Source organism: Podarcis muralis, chromosome 2 (assembly GCF_964188315.1).
Source record: "Podarcis muralis chromosome 2, rPodMur119.hap1.1, whole genome shotgun sequence".
NCBI lineage: Eukaryota > Metazoa > Chordata > Lepidosauria > Squamata > Lacertidae > Podarcis > Podarcis muralis.
Window position 1 is genome coordinate 39,457,505 of NC_135656.1, and position 19,513 is coordinate 39,477,017.

Consider the following 19,513-nt stretch of genomic DNA (forward strand, 5'->3'; position numbering starts at 1 on the left):
TTGGTTATTTGAAACCCACTCTGGGAGCCTTTTTTGGCTAAAGAGCAGGATAAAAAATACTTGGGACAAATAAATGATCCAGTACCAGTCATCTATTCTATAGGTAAACATGAAGACATATTTGCATCTTGTGCAAATGTAGCTTGGTGCTTCATGCAAGCAATTATGAGCCAAGGCATTAATTCAACACATCTGTTGCAGAAGAGCAACAGAAGTGGAAATCTATCACACCTCCTAAATTCAGCCACAGAGGAGCAAAGCACCAGATATTCTCCAGATCAGAGCTACATGATGAAGCCCATGCCGGAAGAGTTACCTTCACAATTGCAGCCTGGATCAATGACAGCCACACCACTAGGTAAGGATCCTGCTTGTTTATGACTGTTCAAACAAGTGTTGTTGTGTATTGATGGAGGGAGCAGATCACACCCATAACCCGCACCTCTTTGATGCCAACACCCCCACTAACCATACATTTGGTGGCATTGTGCAAGAGGGTCTACTTGCATAGGTCTATTCCATGGGAGGGGCATCCCTGATTGGCCAGGTTTCTTACTTCTGTTGAAAAGTCCTATACTCATCCATCCATAGGCGCATAGGACCCCTCTCATACCAACACCAAATGCATGGACAGTGAGCACATTCTGGCTACCCCCTCACACGTTCATTGGAAGCATGCGGTAGCTCATCTGAACATGCTTGATACTATGTAGTGATGATAGGAAGGCAAGGAACCTATCCATCTACCAAATGTTGTACCCTCCTTCCTCTATGCCCCTTGAGGGAGAGCCACGCCACTGTTTCAAAGCTATCACCTTGCAGTCACCATGCACACCGATTCCCTTGCCTACCTTTTTTCCTCTCCAAGAAATTTGCTGCTTATAGGCAAAAGTTCAGCACTGAAATTCAACCACTCCTGGGCTAGATCCCAAAACTCTCCCTCCCCTCCGCACCTTGCACAGAACAATGTTAAACAGCAGGCAAAGGTATAGTGGCGGGAGGTGGAGAATGCTAATGGAAACTGCAGGGTCAGTTTCATGGGGGAAAGTGTAATATTACCTGAGCTAGGATACTGGGATTAATGCTTATGTTCCTTGAAGAAAACAGGCCAAAGACCTCTTCATGACCTCCACCAGCAAGGCCTTTTCTGCTAAGTCTCCAGCTACCCACCCATAGCTTCTTGCCAAGGGGCTGAGAAAGGAGCCCTCTCTCTGTCTAGGTTACTTCAAAAAACTCCCCAGACAGACTCCACCTCCACAACACTGTCTGTCTGGCAAGGAAAGAACATTCACACGTATCAGGATAGAAGGTATAAATTCCTATAATCATTTGTTATCCTTGTTTCCAGTCAAAATGGTAATTCTATGCATGTCCCACAATTCTCAGCTGGGTGGGGGAGAGTATTCAACTAAGTTTTACTCAGATGCATTGAAATTAAAGAGCATGACTTAGTTAGGCCCACTAATTTCAACATGTCTGCTCTGAGTAAAATTTAGTAGCATGTCACCCCAATTCTCCCTCAGTTTATCCTAAAAAATAACAGTGCAAGAGAACTTGCTTAGAACTACATTGATTGCAGAAGCCCCACATATCCCTTAGAGATAATAAAGTAAGGTTATGCCCCAAAATACAGGTGCCTGTGTGAAGACTTCTGCAAATGATAGTCCACTATTTGAAATTTTGCAGTTAATTACCACCTTTTTTAACCTAGTGGGTTGGGTTGTTCTAATGGTGTTTGTGTGGGCTTTTGCTTGCAGATTGGAGCTGAGAAGTTTGAGCCCTGAAGCGCACATAGCCTGGCGAAAGGATTGGTGGTGAGATTAGATGCCAAGGGAAAGGCTCAGCCCTGGCCCTACATATTTCCATGCCTGAAGCAAATCAGTCAAAACAACAGCGCTCCTCAGCTCATTTTTGAAAGCAAACATGTCAGCACTGAGATACAGGCTGGAGGCAATAAAATAGCACACACAGTATATACTCTCTAGAATCCGCTGCCTGGAGGCAGTGCAGTAACTTGCTCCAAGGTGAGGTAGCCCTTGAGAGTACTCAAATTCTCCATCCTACTTTCATCCCATGAGCTTTTATCCCAGTCTTCAAAAGCAGGCAACTTTGGAAGAATTTTATTAGCGTGTAGGCGTGGAGCAAGAGAGAGATCTAGCTTGGTCAAACCCAGGAACTTCACCTTCAGAAGGGCTGGAGGAAATGAAAGATTCTTGATTGCCAGAAGGGGCAGCTGAAGACTTCCTCTGCTGCCCAGAGGATGAAAATGATGATGGGTGGGATGTAAATTGAAGCGATAAATAATGAACAAACTGACAGTAGTACCTGCTTTTTCCATCGGGTTAGGGTGATGAAGAAAGGGGAGAAATAGAAAACGGAATCTATAGAACATTTGAAATATTTGAAATATTTTTAAAGTGTCCAGAGAAGTCATATAAATGGGGACTTTATGATGTGGGGAGAAAGATAAGGATAGTTTTGATTATCCTAGAAGGTTTGATGATTCCAACATTGTTACCCACTTGAGCGTTTGGGAAAGGATGGGCTATAATTCAAGAAAGAGGTCGGGAGAAATCAATAGACATATTAAATTAGAGAAGTTGAACCTCATAAATTCCAATGATTTAACTTTTCTATTTTATACAAGTACAGAGCATAGGAAAAACACAGGCTGGAACGGATCGATTCCTTTTCACTACACCTGAACACACTGTAACAGAAATTTTTTTCTTTGCACTGTTTTTCTAGGCTAAGTTTGGATACTTTCTAGGAAAGGTTAAGTCATGGTGTATTACTAACACTGCAACCCCTATACAGTGGTACCTCGGGTTACATACACTTCAGGTTACAGACTCCGCTAACGTAGAAATAGTACCTCAGGTTAAGAATTTTGCTTCAGGATGAGAACAGAAATCATGCTCCGGCAGCGCGACAGCAGCGGGAGGCCCCATTAGCGAAAGTGGTGCTTCAGGTTAAGAACAGTTTCAGGTTAAGAACAGACCTCCGGAACGAATTAAGTACGTAACCTGAGGTACCACTGTACATACTTACTGTGGAGTAAGTTCCATTGAACTCTGAGGTGACGTGTTTACCACTATGATTATACTGTAAGACGTCAATGTATAATAAGAAGGATGGAAGTGAGAGAGTATTTAGAGAGAAGTTAACTTTTGCTTGCATTCCAATTCTGCTGAATGGCCTTTTAAAAATTAAAATTAAAAACCACACGCAGATGCAGTCATGGACTGGCTGGATGTAGAAGAGTGGTAGGAGCCACCAGCTAGGGAATCCCATGGGAAGACGACTCAGAGTCAGGGGACTGGTGGTGGAAAGATGATAAGTGGTCAGAGGGAGGACTCCAAGGAGGAGGTGTCAGGAGCAGATGGGGCAATAGAGTTTAGTGAGCAGGAAGAGGTTATGGCAAGATTACAAAGTCCCAAAACCCATACAAGCTCTTCCTGACAAGAAGACAAACAGCAGAATATGGATTATTGTGGTGTCCACAGTCAATGGGGTAATATCAAGCACATTGTCAACACAACTTTGCAGTCAAACTTAGGGAATGAAAAGAGAATGGTGGGTTTGCCTTCATTTTTAATGCATTTGTATTTGTGTGGAGAAGTCATCTCCAGACACCCTCAGGGCCGATCAGCCAACTGACTTGGGCCTCAAGCTCAAAGAGAGCCCCAAATATACACACAAGTCTCTCAGTTTAGAGCTGCATATTCCAGCAAATAAGAGATGTGATTTGATAAAAGGCATACTGTTATGATAACCAACATAGATTTGGTCATGTTGGGGATTTATAAGTGTTCATAAACATATATATATTCTCTCAGGACAGATGATTATATAAACAAACCACTTATTGTTTTCATGAATAATCAGGTTTATTTTTTGTTTTGTTTTTTATTACGGCTACCGGCCTCAAAAGCTGGAAGTGGCCCAGACATTTCTGAACCTCTGAGAGGTCCTGCACACACTCCAACTCACAGAGGACAGTGGAAAAGGTGTGTGTTTGAGTGATAGATGTTTGCAGGTGTAGGCAAAGGATTTCTTGCCAGAGGTCTAATATGCATGAGCACATCGCATGAAACTCAAAGGTGAAGAAACACCCAGCGACTGAACACAACAAGTTTTGTATGCCCTACCAATTTCACTGTACCTTCTTCACTTTACACACCCCACACACCCAGATGTCACAGTCAGCTGGTCTGGGGCTCTCTTTCTTTCTTGCCATAAACTAATTAAAGATGTATGAGGCTGCCATCATGGAATTATTTCCTGGTAATCACCTTGTGGCTTCAGACACAGGGTACAGTGTGATTCAAGAGACACTGCTTTCCCAACAGCCAGCCTGTGAAAACCCCGACCCTCCGAATGACAGGTCAGAGTTCAAAAGCTCATTACAGAGCCGACAGCTGCTTTTATAGGATTCTGTGCCTGAAGCCAGACTACAGGCACAGGGATTGCCATCTGTCTGAAGAATAACATCTTACAAACACACCCTGAAACAATAATCTATGATGCCCTTCCGAGGAGATAACTGGCACATAAAACCAAGTCTACTGATACCAGTTCAGGGATGCATATGTGCAGTGGTGTAGCGTGGGGGGTGCAGGGGGGGGCGGCCGCACCGGGCGCAACATCTGGGGTTAGGGCAAACCCATTGGTTAGGGGGCGCAAATCCACATGTTAGGGGGCGCAAATCCACGGGTTAGGGGGCGCAAATTACTTGCCTGCCCCGGGTGCTGACAACCCACGCTACGCCACTGCATATGTGTAAATACACATCTGCATAAAGGACACATCTGCTTATGAGAAGGGGAGCCTGGAAGAAGGGGGGAAATGATAAAATAGTGGAATCCATAACACTATTCCGGAGGAGTTCAAATATTTAAAATGTTTGTTAGTTGAGTTTACAGTGCAGTCCTAAGCATGTCTACTCAGAGATAAGTTCCATTAAATTCATTGGACTTAATGAAGCAAACCTATCAGTACAAGCCTATTTGGAAGTGAACCCCACTGAGTATGCCCAGGTGAGAGAGTTTAGGATTGCAGCCTAACAGAGCAATGTTAATGAAGGGCAGAGAGGTGCAGATCTTCTGCCACATTTGAAGGCTTCCAAATTTTGGTTTACTACTCCAACAGTCTCAACCAACATAACCAATAATCAGGAATGGTGGGAGTGGTAGTCCACAACATTTAGAGGCACCACATTAGCTACCGCTGGCACAGAGGGTACTGAATTAGATGAACTAATTACAGCTTCCTGTGTTTCTAACGGGATGTGGGTGGCGCTGTGGGTTAAACCACAGAGCCTAGGACTTGCCGATCAGAAGGTTGGCGGTTCGAATCCCCGCGACGGGGTGAGCTCCCGTTGCTCGGTCCCTGCTCCTGCCAACCTAGCAGTTTGAAAGCACGTCAAAGTGCAAGTAGATAAATAGGTACCGCTCTGGCGGGAAGGTAAACAGTATTTCCGTGTGCTGCTCTGGTTCGCCAAAAGTGGCTTAGTCATGCTGGCCACATGACCCGGAAGCTGTACGCCGGCTCCCTTGGCCAATAAAGCGAGATGAGCGCGCAACCCCAGAGTCGGCCATGACTGGACCTTTTACCTTTATGTTTCTAACAAACTTTATCTCTCCCCATTCTTTTCTCCCCTCCCAGCAGGGAGAAGAAAATATCTGAAAGTGAACTCCTAGATACATGTATTCAGTAAGTCCTATTTTCTTTGTAGAACTGCAGAGTTGGAAGACACCACCTTCTAGGAAATGAAATTGTCAGAAAGGCAACTGAGTAATTTATTGGATCTTACATTCTTGGCATTCTGTTACGTATAATGCTGCTGGTGGGCCCTTCCTGTTTGGTCTATTCCTTTTGAATAGCTTACACCCCTCAATTTCTACATTCTGGTCATGAGTCACACCCCACCAGGGTTTCAGTAATGCCTATTAGGTCATATTTGCCATGTTTTATTAAATGCTCAACTTCATCTTGCTTGTTTTCTATGCCCTGTGCATTAGTATTAAGACAAGTGAAACCACGATTCATTCTCTCTAGACTACTGATGGAAATCCTAGAGAACTGCTACCAGTCAGCCAGTATATACAATACTGAGCTAGATGGGTCAACAATCTAACTCTGTATTAGGCAGCTTCCTATGTTTCTAAGATTTTGGCCTGAGTGGAAGATTCTACAGCTGTCTGAATGCTGAATTTCACCTCCGACTGGGAAATTTGCCCCCCGCCGCTGGTAAGAGAAGCAGGAGATCAAGAACAGAAGCCCAATTCCTGCTCCTGATTTCTACCAAGAAGACTGAGTGCGACGGGGGAGTACAGAGATGTAACAGACAAATCCCTTCAAAGCTTAAATGTGCTTACTGTCACCTTGAATGTAACCTGCATACAGTACATATTAATCAACCCAACCCTTCTCCAAATGATGGATGGCATGCCAAGCACTACGGCTTCTTTCAGAGCTGTGATGCACCCCATTCTGGCCCTTTGGACCCTGCATTTTGCTAAGCCATCTCACGCGCAGACAGGCCACAACAGCAGCCAAGTGCTCAGTCCCCAAGGCTCAGATTCCATCGCAACTTTTTCATGTGAGGAAGAGCTTGAGGCACTGAGGACGGGAAGCCGTACAGGAAGCAGGGGCTCCACAGCTGCCTCCAGCTGCTGGAACAGGCTTCTCTCCAAGCCCTTTTCAAGGAAGTGCAAACTTTGGCCTTTGCTTTGATTCCCACCATTCGTAGCTGCCTTTTGAGGGAGGGGGAAGATGTGTGTAAGCAAAGAAACAGTATTAATTAGAAGACACAAAACTTCCTAGGTCTGAAGCATCGAGGAGTGCCAGTACTTAACCCCCCCACACACATACACACAGAGATCCTTGAAAGAAAAGTATACTGAATCATCTTTCATCTCCTTGCAGAACGCTGCCTAAGATAGTGGCATTCTTTTCCTCTCGCAAATCCAGTGGCAGCTTTACAAAGGCAGGCAAGATTAAAACATACTAAATAGACGATCTTGGAGTGACTGACGGGATAATGGCATTCCAGTGGGCAACTGAATCTGTGGCAGGCTAAACAAAGGATCAGAAGGCAAAAATAGCACCTCTCAAATACAACCCTTCACCCTAACGTCCTTAGTAATGATTTCTTTTCTCCCCCCACCCCCACCCCATCCTTTGTAACTTACTCCCCTACATTTTTAACACAACCTACATAAGGTTTCCTTCACCCTCAGGCTTTATAAAGTCACATTACACTGAAGGAAGGGGGCAGGCGGGGGAAGCTTCACCTGCTATTGAACTCTGCCTGCTCAATAGACTTGTTCAACGATTCCTCAATTTTTTAAATCAATGAGGCCATTGTGACTGGCTCCCCCCCCCCCCAACTCACTCCTTTCCCAATTTCTCCCTTGTGAACCTAGGAACTTGCAGACGTGAAATGCAGAGAAAGCTGCTGCAGGCACTCAGCTTCCCCCGAAATATCCAGCCCACATGGATCCATCCATTGAGATGTCACCGCTTTCAAATTTAAAGCCCCGCTATTGTGTTTAAATAAGGATCTCTGCAGTGGGTGATCTGCCTTTGCAATGGGAGAGATGTGCTCTTAAGGGAAGGTATGGGTGGGAGCAGGGAAGAGACTTTGTTCCCCTTGAATCAACATGCAGCACTGCAGACATGTTTCATTTCCGATTCTGATCCACAAGCAAGCAGAAAGAATTTAACTGGCTAACAGGGGGATTAGCTAGAAGAGCACACTCTGCTTTCCTATAGTCTTCAAAATCACTGTCTTGTTGGGGTTTTTTTAAGAAATAAAAGAGCTTAATCAGATTGACCTACTCAGCTTCTGTCCACAATATTACTAAACTTTTGATTTCTCATTAGAAAAGCAACATGAAAGTGTTTCTATGCATCGTTTTTTAAATGTATGCTTCGTTACTAAATATTTCCATTCTAGTAGGTCCATTAATGTTTTATTTTCAACTGTAGAGGTCACTGTTGTCCTCTTATGTAAGTAAAAAATAGAAACTAACCCAAGAGAACAACTAGAGAGACTGATGTTAAAGCCACTGTGCTCTTCTAATTGCATGTTCCAAACACCGTGTTCCACTAGGATATTTTAACATAAACATCCGTATGTTGTATTTGCTAGTTTTAATGGCTTGGAGCTTAATTAGGGATGGGATTTCTATACTGGCCAAAAGTTTTATCAGGAAAATGCTCTTCCCTCCCCAAAAAAGCTTTGGGTAGCCTGCAATCCTAAACACTCATACTAGAGAGTAAGCCTCGTGAACACAGTGAAACTTATTCCTGAGTAAACATGAATAGTATTGCACTGTTTATCTTCAGCTTTGTAGGAGACATGGAATAGATGCTGTAAAACTGATCCTCAAATCTTACTCCCAAGTAGTCCTGATATATCTACTTCAGAGAAAATTGGTTGCAAATTGCTTTGGTCTATAAAAAATATGAACTAGAATCAAACAGGTGCTTTGTTGGCTTTGAATTTTTTGTATAAGAATAGTCACCAACTATACTGAGTACTTACTGAACTTGCCCATCAACAGTTCAACCTCCATATATTTCCATGCAAGGTTAATCTAAGGCTATTTTTAAATTACTCTAAGGAGCGAGATGGAAAACATTAAATGCTATTTTTAAAAAGTTATTCAAAAAAGAATGGCACCATGAACCGGTGGGTCTCCCCTCTTACTTCCTAAATCCCAAAGGCAAGTATGGGATCCTTTTACTGATCTCACTCTGACATCTTATTCCTGAAGACATTAGATCCTAATGTATAAATGCATGGGGAGGAATTCAGTGTGGTGTTAAGGAGATTGTTGCATTTCAGCTTGCTGGATGGAACAATCTCTCCTCTCATGTACTGCTCTGGGGTTCCCTGACCACTCCAAAGCCAATGTGAGGAGCACACATGAGTGAAAAGTCCCACTGCACTAGCAGAAGACCTTCCACAGGCTTCTGCTATCAGGACTCATTAGCTGAATCCAGCTCTATGAGTGTGACTCTGTTTTCTGTGTACCTTGAGTAATGAGGCAAATCAGGGCAATTTAGGGCAGACTCACATGTACTTGAGTTGGACTACAACTTTTCAAAAAGCTGTCTCAGTGCAGATCAGCGATCTGTTAAAGTGTCAAATAGCTCTGTGGCCACAGTTTCAATTTGATGGATTGGTTTAGCTTTTAATTGCAGTGTATTGTTTTCTGAAGCCACTCCAATCACCACAATATGGTGAACGGTGGTTGTGGTGATGAATTATAGGATAGATTAAATAAAACCATGCAGAAATCAAAGTGTCTCCAAGATCTATTGTACCTATGTGAAAATTATTATGGCCACTTAAAAAAAATAATTAATTGCACTGCAATGTTTGAGGCCAGTGGCAGATCTTGGGGTCTCAAATTTCTGCTGTGCACCTCTTATCTTCCATTCTACATCACAGTTGTGGCACCTCCAAGGCTCCATACCCAGTGTGACTGAATCAGTCATGCTCCCTTAAATCCACTGCTGATGAGGCAGCTCCTTTATCCAATCCTGCATTCTTTACTCAGACAAAGTTTCTGAAACTATATGCAAAGAGTTTCCTCCCAAAGCTATTTCCTTGATCGCACTGGAATTTATGTCCAAGACTCCTTAGGATCACAACTAAGTATAAAACAGTTTCCTTGAGTGTCAGCCAGACTTTGTGACCACACACTGTCCCCAAAGTCAGGTGTTTATTTTCAAAGTCAAGAAAAATGTGCTTAAAAATAAATGTGAAAAACCTCAGAAGTTTTAATGTTTCCTTTCTGATTCTCTTTCAAGGCACGCAAAATTGGATAACTGCATAGTTAAGAAAATACCATTCCTCAGACAGCTTTGGGTTTCAGGAATAGAAAGTCTTTATTATCAGGGGGGAAATGCATCTGGTCAGTATACCACAGAATTCATGGGGTTAAAGGGGCATAAATTGGCATCTAAATATGGGACTCCTGTTTCTAGAACAATGCTTCAGTTACAACAGGGATGAAGAACCTGTGGCCCTCCAGAAATTGTTGGACACCAGATCTCATCAGCCCCAGTGAGCACAACCAATGGTAAGGACTACTGGTAGTTCAAGTCAATTAGGTTCCCATTCCTGACCTACAACCAGAATGTCTAAGCCTGTAATCTTATAGACCAGACCAGTGGTTCTCTCTGGGCCACACCTTCAGAATAAACCTTTGCTTGGACCCCACCAGTTTTTTTATTGATAGGAAATACATTGGAGAACAATAAGAAGCAACTCCTAGCAGTGCTTGATTTATAACATAAAACACAACTACTTTATAATATGATCATGGGACACCCAGAAATGCAACTACATAAGAACATGAATCATTCCCAAAATATATTGATTGTCCTTGAATCTTCCCACTACACTTGCCATCCTCTCTTGCCACATCATTGTGTTGCACCACACCCTTTGAGAACCACTGCTGTAGACACTCCCAGGTAGGTGTCTACAGGATTGCTGACTTAGACATTCTGGCTGTAGCTCAAGACTTACTCCGAGTCCTACTGAATGCAGTCGGATGTATTATTGAGCAGACATACATCAGGCGGCACTGCACATAACTTGTTCTGCTTCTCCCTTTATCCTTATTCTTTCAAACCAACCAAGCAACAGGTTCAACCACAGGAATAATTAGAGCTGAGGTCATATCAGAACAAGGGGTGATATTCAACACAATTTTACCCAGAGTAGACCCACTGACATCAGTGGATCTAACTTAGTCATGTTAATTCATTTCAGTGGGTGTACTCTGAATAAAACTTAGCTGAATAGGTGTTATCCGAGGAGTACAGTGCAATCATTAGCATGTGTACTCAGAGTAAGTCCATTGCATTCATTTCCCTAGCAAGTGAGCCTTTGACTGAAGTCTTACCTGATCCTATACTTTACAGGGAAGACCTACTGATGATCATTTGGAAGGATGTTTCATTGCTAAGTGCGCACCAATCCCAGCCTTAAAGCCCTTTGTTCCACTCCTGCGTACTTGATGGGAAACAAAGCATTTCTGCTGTGCAACAAAGACAAATTGCTTGCTGAGCCAACAAGCTATTTTCATATTAACTTGCCAGAGGACACAACTTTATTAACTTTAAATGACAGGAGCACGTGGGAGAACCATCTAAACAATGCAAATTGCAAATAAGACAATTGCCCTTTGGCTTTCATGTTTATTTTCACATTGTGGTCTCTCTTTTTTTTGTCCCCTTTCCCAATGAATGATGAATGCATTCTATTAAAAAATATTTGATTGGATTTGATTAAAGCTGTCTTTGCAGGCACCTCCTGTAACCGATGTTTATTAGATTTCTCAAAATTCTACCATTGTGAAAGTGGCTTATTTAAGGAAATGAAGGGGAGTGGAGGGTGGGGGGGTCAGGTCAGAACTGAAGACATTCCTGCAAGGTGTTGCACAGCCTTCAGCTACAGGATGGAAGAAACTTAGGACACAATCATACACTAAACATCCACTGACTGAGAGCCCCACTACACAAGCGGAACACCAAGTATGCTGAAGGAAAGGCTGAAACAGGGCACCCTCATGGCAGGTCTGTGGAGGGGCACACTTGTGTTGTATCCTACATCCCTACAATCCACAGCTGGACCTCCATCTGTGGCACAGTTTTTAATGTCACCTCAAATCCAGTGCGGGAAATTGACCTTCCATTGAGTCCACACCAGCATGGTGCAACTCAGCATCCAATCACAGCACATCACCCACTGGTACAGTGGTACCTCGGGTTACATATGTTTCAGGTTACATACGCTTCAGGTTACATACGCTTCAGGTTACATACGCTTCAGGTTACAGACTCCGCTAACCCATAAATAGTGCTTCAGGTTCAGAACTTTGCTTCAGGATGAGAACAGAAATCGTGCTCCGGTGGCGTGGCAGCAGCAGGAGGCCTCATTAGCTAAAGTGGTGCTTCAGGTTAAGAACAGTTTCAGGTTAAGAATGGACCTCCAGAATGAATTAAGTACTTAACCTGAGGTACCACTGTATGTAAACCTAAGAGGAGGATAAGGCAAATACTTCTCTGGCCTCGTGTCATACCTAGACTTCCCAAGGGGTAGTTCTCCCTTGCCACAAAAGGGAGACCTGCACAAGCAGCCTGACATTGCAACACACATGGGGACTTAACACACTGCTAGCATTTCCTTTCTAAGAACCTTTACATGCCCCTCAACCTGGGACTCCAGCCACAAACTGGAGACTGCAAACACCAGGCTCCACACCAAAAATTGAGGGTGCAAGGGCAGAGCAGGTGAGCAAAGGAAGAGAAAGCATTGGGGCCAAGTATGATATGCCATGACTGTCTCCCATACCTCTCTCACACATACCTTACTATAGGTGAATACGTTCAGGTCAAGTGCCCTGTTGACAAAGGCCAGGCACTCCCCTCCAGCTGCTACCACTGCTGTCCAAACAGTCATGAGCACATCTACCTTAGAAGATCACAGCCCAAATGAACAGAAATGCAAAACAATGAGAATTCAGTCACTGAATCCTCCCCCCCCATGATGATTGGTGGTGAGGAGTGGTTGAGACCTGAGCACTGTCTGAGCACTTAGGTGGCCACTACTCCCTCTTCTCTCTCACTCCTCACAAGCACAGCTGCTGGTGCATCTGGGTTCAGGGGCTTCGGGTGTGCTCCACTTGCCGCCTAACGCTTGGTGAATATTCTGTGCCTCCCCTTTCTCTCCTCAATAATAGCATCCTGGTGACCTAGCTTGTTCCAGACAGGGCCCAAGATAGGCATACAACAGGTGAACATGTTCTCCTACTCTGGTTCCTGTCAAGCTGTCCATCCAAGGCACAGAGCCCTGGTGAGGTGATTGTTTGGCAATCCCAAATAAAAGTCTTTCTCTTTCAGGATCTCCCCTATCCCAGTTGCCATGCAAAGCAGTTTAGAAATAAAATGGATAAAAGGCTGTGACTTTTCCATATGTGTTTTTATTTGTTGCTAGGGATATTAAGAGTTTGAAGAAGAAGAGTTTGGATTTGATACCCCGCTTTATCACTACCCAAAGGAGTCTCAAAGCGGCTAGCAATCTCCTTTCCCTTCCTCCCCCACAACAAACACTCTGTGAGGTGAGTGGGGCTGAGAGACTTCAGAGAAGTGTGACTAGCCCAAGGTCACCCTGCTAGCAGCTGCATGTGGAGGAGCAGGGAAGTGAACCCGGTTCATCAGATTACGAGTCCACTACTCTTAACCACTACACCAATAGGGATGCTTTCTCCAACCCTACTATGATCTGGCTTCAGCTTATTTCAGGATGGGATCCTGAAAGTGGAGATAGAGAACTGTGATCTCCCCTCTACCCACTCAGGTTTCATGAAACAAGCCCATCAGGAGGCACAAGTGGGGGGAGCTGCTTTGTCAAAGTAGTCAGTTTGGGGGTGCAGGGTGCGAGAGGGGCAGTGAATCTTGCTGAATGCTACTTGGCAGGGTCAAGCCATCAGGCAAAATAGCACAAGTGCTTGGACTGGTAACATTCGTTCATTCATTCATTTCTTTATTGACAGTGCTTTTATACTACCCAATAACTAATAATCTCTGGGCAGTCAATAATTAAACGTAAATGCATTTCACACACAGGCATACATACCTGAGACAAAATGGGCTGGGGGTGGGGGGAAGATAGCACTCTTGAGTGGTGGGATTTGGAGAGCGAGTGTTTTCTTTTTCCTTCCTACTGTACCTGCCAATTCCTGTTTATATCCTGAAGGGCCAGTTTCATTTTTAATATAGCTGTTTTGCACAACAGCAATTTCACACAAAACAGCTGTGTGTGTATGTGTGTACCACAACCACATCCTCAGCAACAGCTGGTGGAAACAAGACCCAATGAGATGTCTGCACGTGTAAAAAAAGAGCCCTTCCACATTGGGACCTCACAATGCACATCAGGGAACAAGCAATTTCATGCTGGAGGTTTTATCAGGTTTATCCATGGGGGATAAATTGGGGGGGGGGGGGAGTATGGGCTTCACAGGATGTTTTGTGGATAGTGGCAACCCTCCCCCCCCCAAAAAAAAATCATCATGCAAGTAGCTTCAAGCTCCTGTGTGGATGAGCCCATGATGATGCATAAACAATCAGATTTGGCTACATGACAATGACATTGAAAGAAAACAAAGGAAATTCTACTCACACCCTGAAAGGGTCAAAACAATCACACATGGCCCCAAAGCTGAAAGGGTAAAGTCCCTTCTGCCATTTACAAGAAGTGTTTGTCAATCACACTCCCTCTGCTTGCATATGCCTGATTCACACAACTATTCCCCTTCAAAAAAAGGGTGTGTGTGGAAGAAGTGTACCCCTTTCCAGCACAAGTCCAGCAGTCTGTCTAGTATACCAGGTGCAGGATTCCTGTGGCTCTCCAGGTGTTGCTACACTACAGCTCCCATCATCCTTTGCCATTAGCCATGCAGGATGCAGTTTATGGGTGTTGTAGTTCAGCACCTTTTTCTACAGATCACAAGAAGGCACAAGAAGGATGGAGACAGTGTAGCTCCTCACTAGCACTGTCACAGCATTCCCCAATAGCAACCTGTGACACATGTAGTTCTACAGGTGCAAGCCCTGCCAACTCCAGGAAAAGCTGGGGAGAGCTCCTGCCTCATACCTGGGAGAGTCACTGCCAGCCAGTGTAGACAGCACTGACTTGGAATAAAATGTCACCATTTGAATAGGTAGCTTCCTTTGTTCTCCTACACCAAAAATATATTAAACCCTGCTGGTTTCAGTGAGAGAAGATGCAAGCCTATACCCTGGGGGTGGCTAAGCCCTGGTCTGATGCAGCCCTCCGATCAATTTTATTTTGGCCCTTAAACCCACTGATTTTGGCAGCATCAAAAACAAAAAAAGGAGACACTGTCCAGGGGCCCTGATGGGGATGCAAGTTGTCCCCTCTGTGGCCATCAGTTTAATCATTTGAGGATCTGAAAGGGGACAATACCCCCCAGCTCATCTGCACAGATCAGCTGAGGAGAGACAGGCTGTGTGTCTATGAATGCCAGAATGTGCCACAGCCACACCTGCTTTTGGCCTCACACGACTGGCATACCCACCTCCCACCTCCCAAAGTTGGGAAAGGGTGAATATAGTTCTAATATCAAAAACACCCACTTACCAAGGAATAAACCTCAGTTAACAGTGGAACAGACACTCACAAGAGGTGGTGGATTCTCCTTCCTTGTGGGCTTTCAAGTAGAGGTTGGATGACCAAGTGTCTTGTATGATCTAGTTGAGATTCCTGCAATGTAGCAGGTTGGACTAGATGCATACAAGACTGTAGTGTCAAGCACACCTAACTTTGCCTCTGGATTGGGCCCACGGTTTTTAGAAGGACCTTTTGCACAGCATCAAAAATTCTCCATCAAAGGCTCCAGTTGCACAAATCCCTCATGACTGCATAAATGTGTCAATGGCAGAAGAAATAAAATGATAAAAGTCTTTACAGGAACAGAGAGGCGGTTAATTGCACTAATTTCCCACAATCCACTGGCAAGAATGTTGTTAAGAGCTTTGAAACAGACAATCAGTGAGTACACACAACTAATTTCTTAACTCTGCCTTCTAAAAAAAACCACCCCTCTTTCTTTTTAATTTTGCTAGATACAAGTCTGTAAAAATGAGAGCCTACCCATGTTTTGCAATGCACATCCCTTTTAATGGAAGTAGATGTTATTCTTACAGTTTGTTTTAATTTAACAACTAGTAGTAAAAGAAATCCTGAGGAAGGAACTAGAGAGGGAACCGCCTGTCCTTTTGCAGAAATCATCACCTTTCAGACTGTTTGAACAAGTGGCAAACTGGGAGCTTTACATTCCTCGCATCAGAAATTCAAACCTGAAGACCTCTGTTGGCTGAAACACACATTCAGTTCCAAATAGTCTGTTCCACTTTTTATTCTGCATTATAAGTCGTGCATTCCAAATTTTGAAGCACTCATGGTATCACTCCTGCAAATCAGAGTTTTGCCAAGGACTGCCTTTCTTCTACCTCCTCACCCCACCCTCGAATCCCAAACGAGCCCTTGATTAATTGAGTTTTGCCAATCATGTTTGCACACCTCCTCTTTGACCCTGTAGATAAGGGTGAAGGGGGGGGGTCCAAGACAGATACAGAGTGAGGTCACTTTCAAGGCTGAGGCTGGAAAGGTCAGATATAACGAATAGAGTTGATTGCTCAGAGGGGGGAGAAAGTGGGTTCATGGAATGCAGGACGATTAATTAAGGATTTCTTTACAGAAAGTTTGATGCATTCACAATATTTATCAGGAAGGACTGACTGGAGCTGGCTGCAACAATGTCCTGAAGACGACTTCTGAGCTTTTTAATGCTGCAAATCTGAACACACTTGACTTGGTAAAACTTTATTGGAATCAAGAGAGTTCGCTTCACTTCCAGATACATGCACTGCAGATCAAGTTGTGAAGATAGGAAGTAGTTCCTAATATAACATGAAAAGGAGATGGGGCTGCGTGTAGGAAGAGCAAATGGAGTTATAGGGAGTGGGGCTCCTCTCTTAGGGATGCACATTTGTGGGACGTCTGAGGTTCAAAGCTGGCTGATGCAAAACGTCTTACACAAGGAGTCGCCATACTGAGTACAATTGGTTGTGCTCAGAGTGATGGTTAAAGGTGGGCTTGTAGGACAGGTGTGAAGATGAAGTGTAGGGAGAACAAGCTTTAAGCATGCAAACACCTTATTAATTAAAAGGCCAACTAGCGAAAGCTGCTTTACCCATACCTTGTTGTGAAAACACTGTGGTTACCCTTGTGAAAAAGTCAGGGCTGTAAGTAACTTTGACAGTTGAGGTAGAACAACTCAAGTCAGACAGTTAAAGATGCAGGGCTGAGATACCTTCATAGGTTTGGTACCAGAGAAGATAAATACAGGTCAATGGGGAGGCTGTGGACAGGAGTTATGGTCTCATGGTTGGTTAATGATTTATTTATTTATTCCAAAAGATTTATATACCACTTGATTGTAATAAAACTTCAAAGTGGTTTACAAAAAGATTATGCCAAGGCCTTTGACTTTTTAAAAACAAAAAACGAGAGGCTCCAGGAAGATTTGGGCATCAAAGTTTGCCTTTTGAGAAGGAGATATTGGAGCTCTGAAGTGGGTTTTTAAACACAAGGCTTTAATCTTGGTGGGAGAATCTCAGGGCAAAGGCCAATAGATTTCTGTGGTTGTGGAAAGGAATGTTCGCAGATTTTATGGACCTAGGACAGTAGAAAGGTCTCAGGGAGAGTTTACAAAGCATGATGGGGGGGGGGGCGGGACTCAGGACTGGTCTGGGCAGAGCATCACACACATTTCCTTAAGAGGAACCCAAGCAAGTTTAGGAATACTCTTGCAATTGTTCAAAGGCCCAGAAGTAATTCTGCCCTCTATGACCTGGCCAGTCCTGGAATATGCAACTCAATCAGTGTTTCTGAACATGTGCAAATGATATTTCCCTCAGCATTAAATAACCACAGCATGTCCCATACACTTCAAATTAAAAAGCAGTGCTTCCAAGGCAGAAATAATAGTTTTAAGACCCTCGCAATTACCACAAATAGTAATCAAAACCTATACATGTTTACGCAGGAGAAAGTATTAGTGTTCATAGGGGTTAGGAATTCCCAAGGTAAGTACGCATGACTTTCTGCTGCACACAGTTGGACGCATGGCACTGAGTGACAGGACCCCTAAGTTCATATCTCTGTACTGGATTCCCCTTAATTGCCCACACAATATTTCTCAAGAGTAGCAATCTGGGCAGGACTGAATCCGGATTCACACAAGAGTAAGGAAGGGGAGGAGAAGGGGCGCCCAGTCCCTCTCCTGAGCCAAGCCAACGTTCAAGAGCAGCGCATCCTCATCCATACCTGTACCAGGCGAGTCCCCGGCCATAGTTCCGATCGAAGAAGTGCGGCTCGGCGCCCGCCGCCCTCACGTCCGGGTGGACCCGCAGGAACTCAAGCAGCGCCCTCGTGCCGCCCTTCTTCACGCCGATGATCACCGCCTGCGGCAGCCGCTTGGTGCCCTCTCCCGCCGCCTGGGGCTGCAGCGAAGGATCGCGGGGCGTGGCGGCGCCCTCGTCGCCTGGCGCGAGCGGGATCGGGGCCGGCTCTCTGGTGAGGACGCGCGCAGCCCCGGCCAGGCAGTAACTGGCGTAGAGAGACATGAGGAGCGAGCCGAGGACCAGCAGCAGCTTCCGCAGGGCGCGCCGGGGCAGGGGCTCTGGGCCAGGCGCTGAGGCGGGGGGCACCCCTCCCCGGGCCATGCTAGGCGGCCCCCCGCGCCGGGGCCATCGCCCCCTACGCTCAGCCCCTTAGCCCTGCCTGGCGGGGAGCGGGCAACCCCATCATGGACGGCTCGGATCGGGGTCCGCTGACGGGTTTGGGTGGAGGGGGTGGGGAGCAAGGGCAGAAGGCGCAGCTGGTTTCCCCCCGTGCGCGGAGCTTCACGGGCGCAGCATCCCAGCGGCCAGGCGTTGGAGTCGGGCGGGGGTTGGGGTCTGGGCACCTGGGCTTAAACCAGGCCTTCGAGGGAGCCTCGCAGCAGCCCAGCCGCTGCGAAAGGGGCGGGTAGCATCAACTCCAGCTGGGAGGCGAGTTTGGCGCATCTCCGGTCAAAGCGCAGCCAAGGAGCAGCGCGCCTGAGCGCTGGCGAAACACTGCCAGGCGCTTCTCGGAGGGAGCGCGGCGCATCCAGGCGGAGATCGGAAGCGCGGCCAGATCCGGGAGGCAGCCGCTGGAGGAGGATGCGCTCAGGGTTTCAAGGAGAGGATCTATTACTGAGAGGGCTCTCCTCTCTCTGCCACAGCGTCTGTCGGCCGCCCAGGCTGAGATCCCGGGTGATCGTTGCAGCTGATGGAGGAAAGAAGGGAAGCCAGTCCCACCCCGGTCTGCTGGAGCTTTGTGCGCAGCAGAAGAAGAAATAAACGAGTCCTGAGCCGGCAACTCTTCCCAAGCCACCTCGGGTCGCAGATGCTGCCGCGCGCGGTGTTGCTTTTCCGCCGCTCCTCGCTCGGATTTTGCGCGCTCCTTAGCTGTCCAGCAGCAGCAGCGCCCACCTCGCGCGGACGGGTAGGCGAAAATCCTCCCAATCGCCTGTCACCTTTCTTTCCTGCGGGGCTCCCTTTTCCCGGCTGCTCCAGCGGCTACCACACGTGGAGCTCTTGATTGTAGCAAAAACTTCTCCGAAAGGCACCTCCGAAGCTTGAGCGACGGGCCCAGGAGCCAACGGAACGTTGGCAAAAGCAAAGTGGGCGGAGATGCCTTTCAGAGAGGACTCTGAGTGGAGGCGGAGAAAGAAGTAGTTGGGACACACCCCGCGCAGTCACTTGGGATAGGGAGGGAGTTGCTTTTGGGAGATACAGTACTTCTCCAACCACCACCGTCGAAATTCAGAGCTGGAGAGGTATAGCTATTGCCAACTTCAGAAGCACTTCT

At 45.7% G+C, this 19,513-nt stretch overlaps 1 protein-coding gene across 1 annotated transcript in view; it reads right to left on the bottom strand.

Moving 5' to 3' along the window:
* Positions 1-19,302, bottom strand: part of LOC114590714 (heparan sulfate glucosamine 3-O-sulfotransferase 3A1-like) — a 72,682-nt gene extending 53,380 nt beyond the window's left edge. The window contains exon 1 of the mRNA XM_028717124.2: positions 17,945-19,302. Within this exon, the coding sequence (XP_028572957.1) occupies positions 17,945-18,342 (398 nt within the window). The 5' untranslated portion in view covers positions 18,343-19,302. The remainder of the gene's footprint in view (positions 1-17,944) is intronic.
* Between the last annotated feature and the right edge of the window lie 211 nt (positions 19,303-19,513).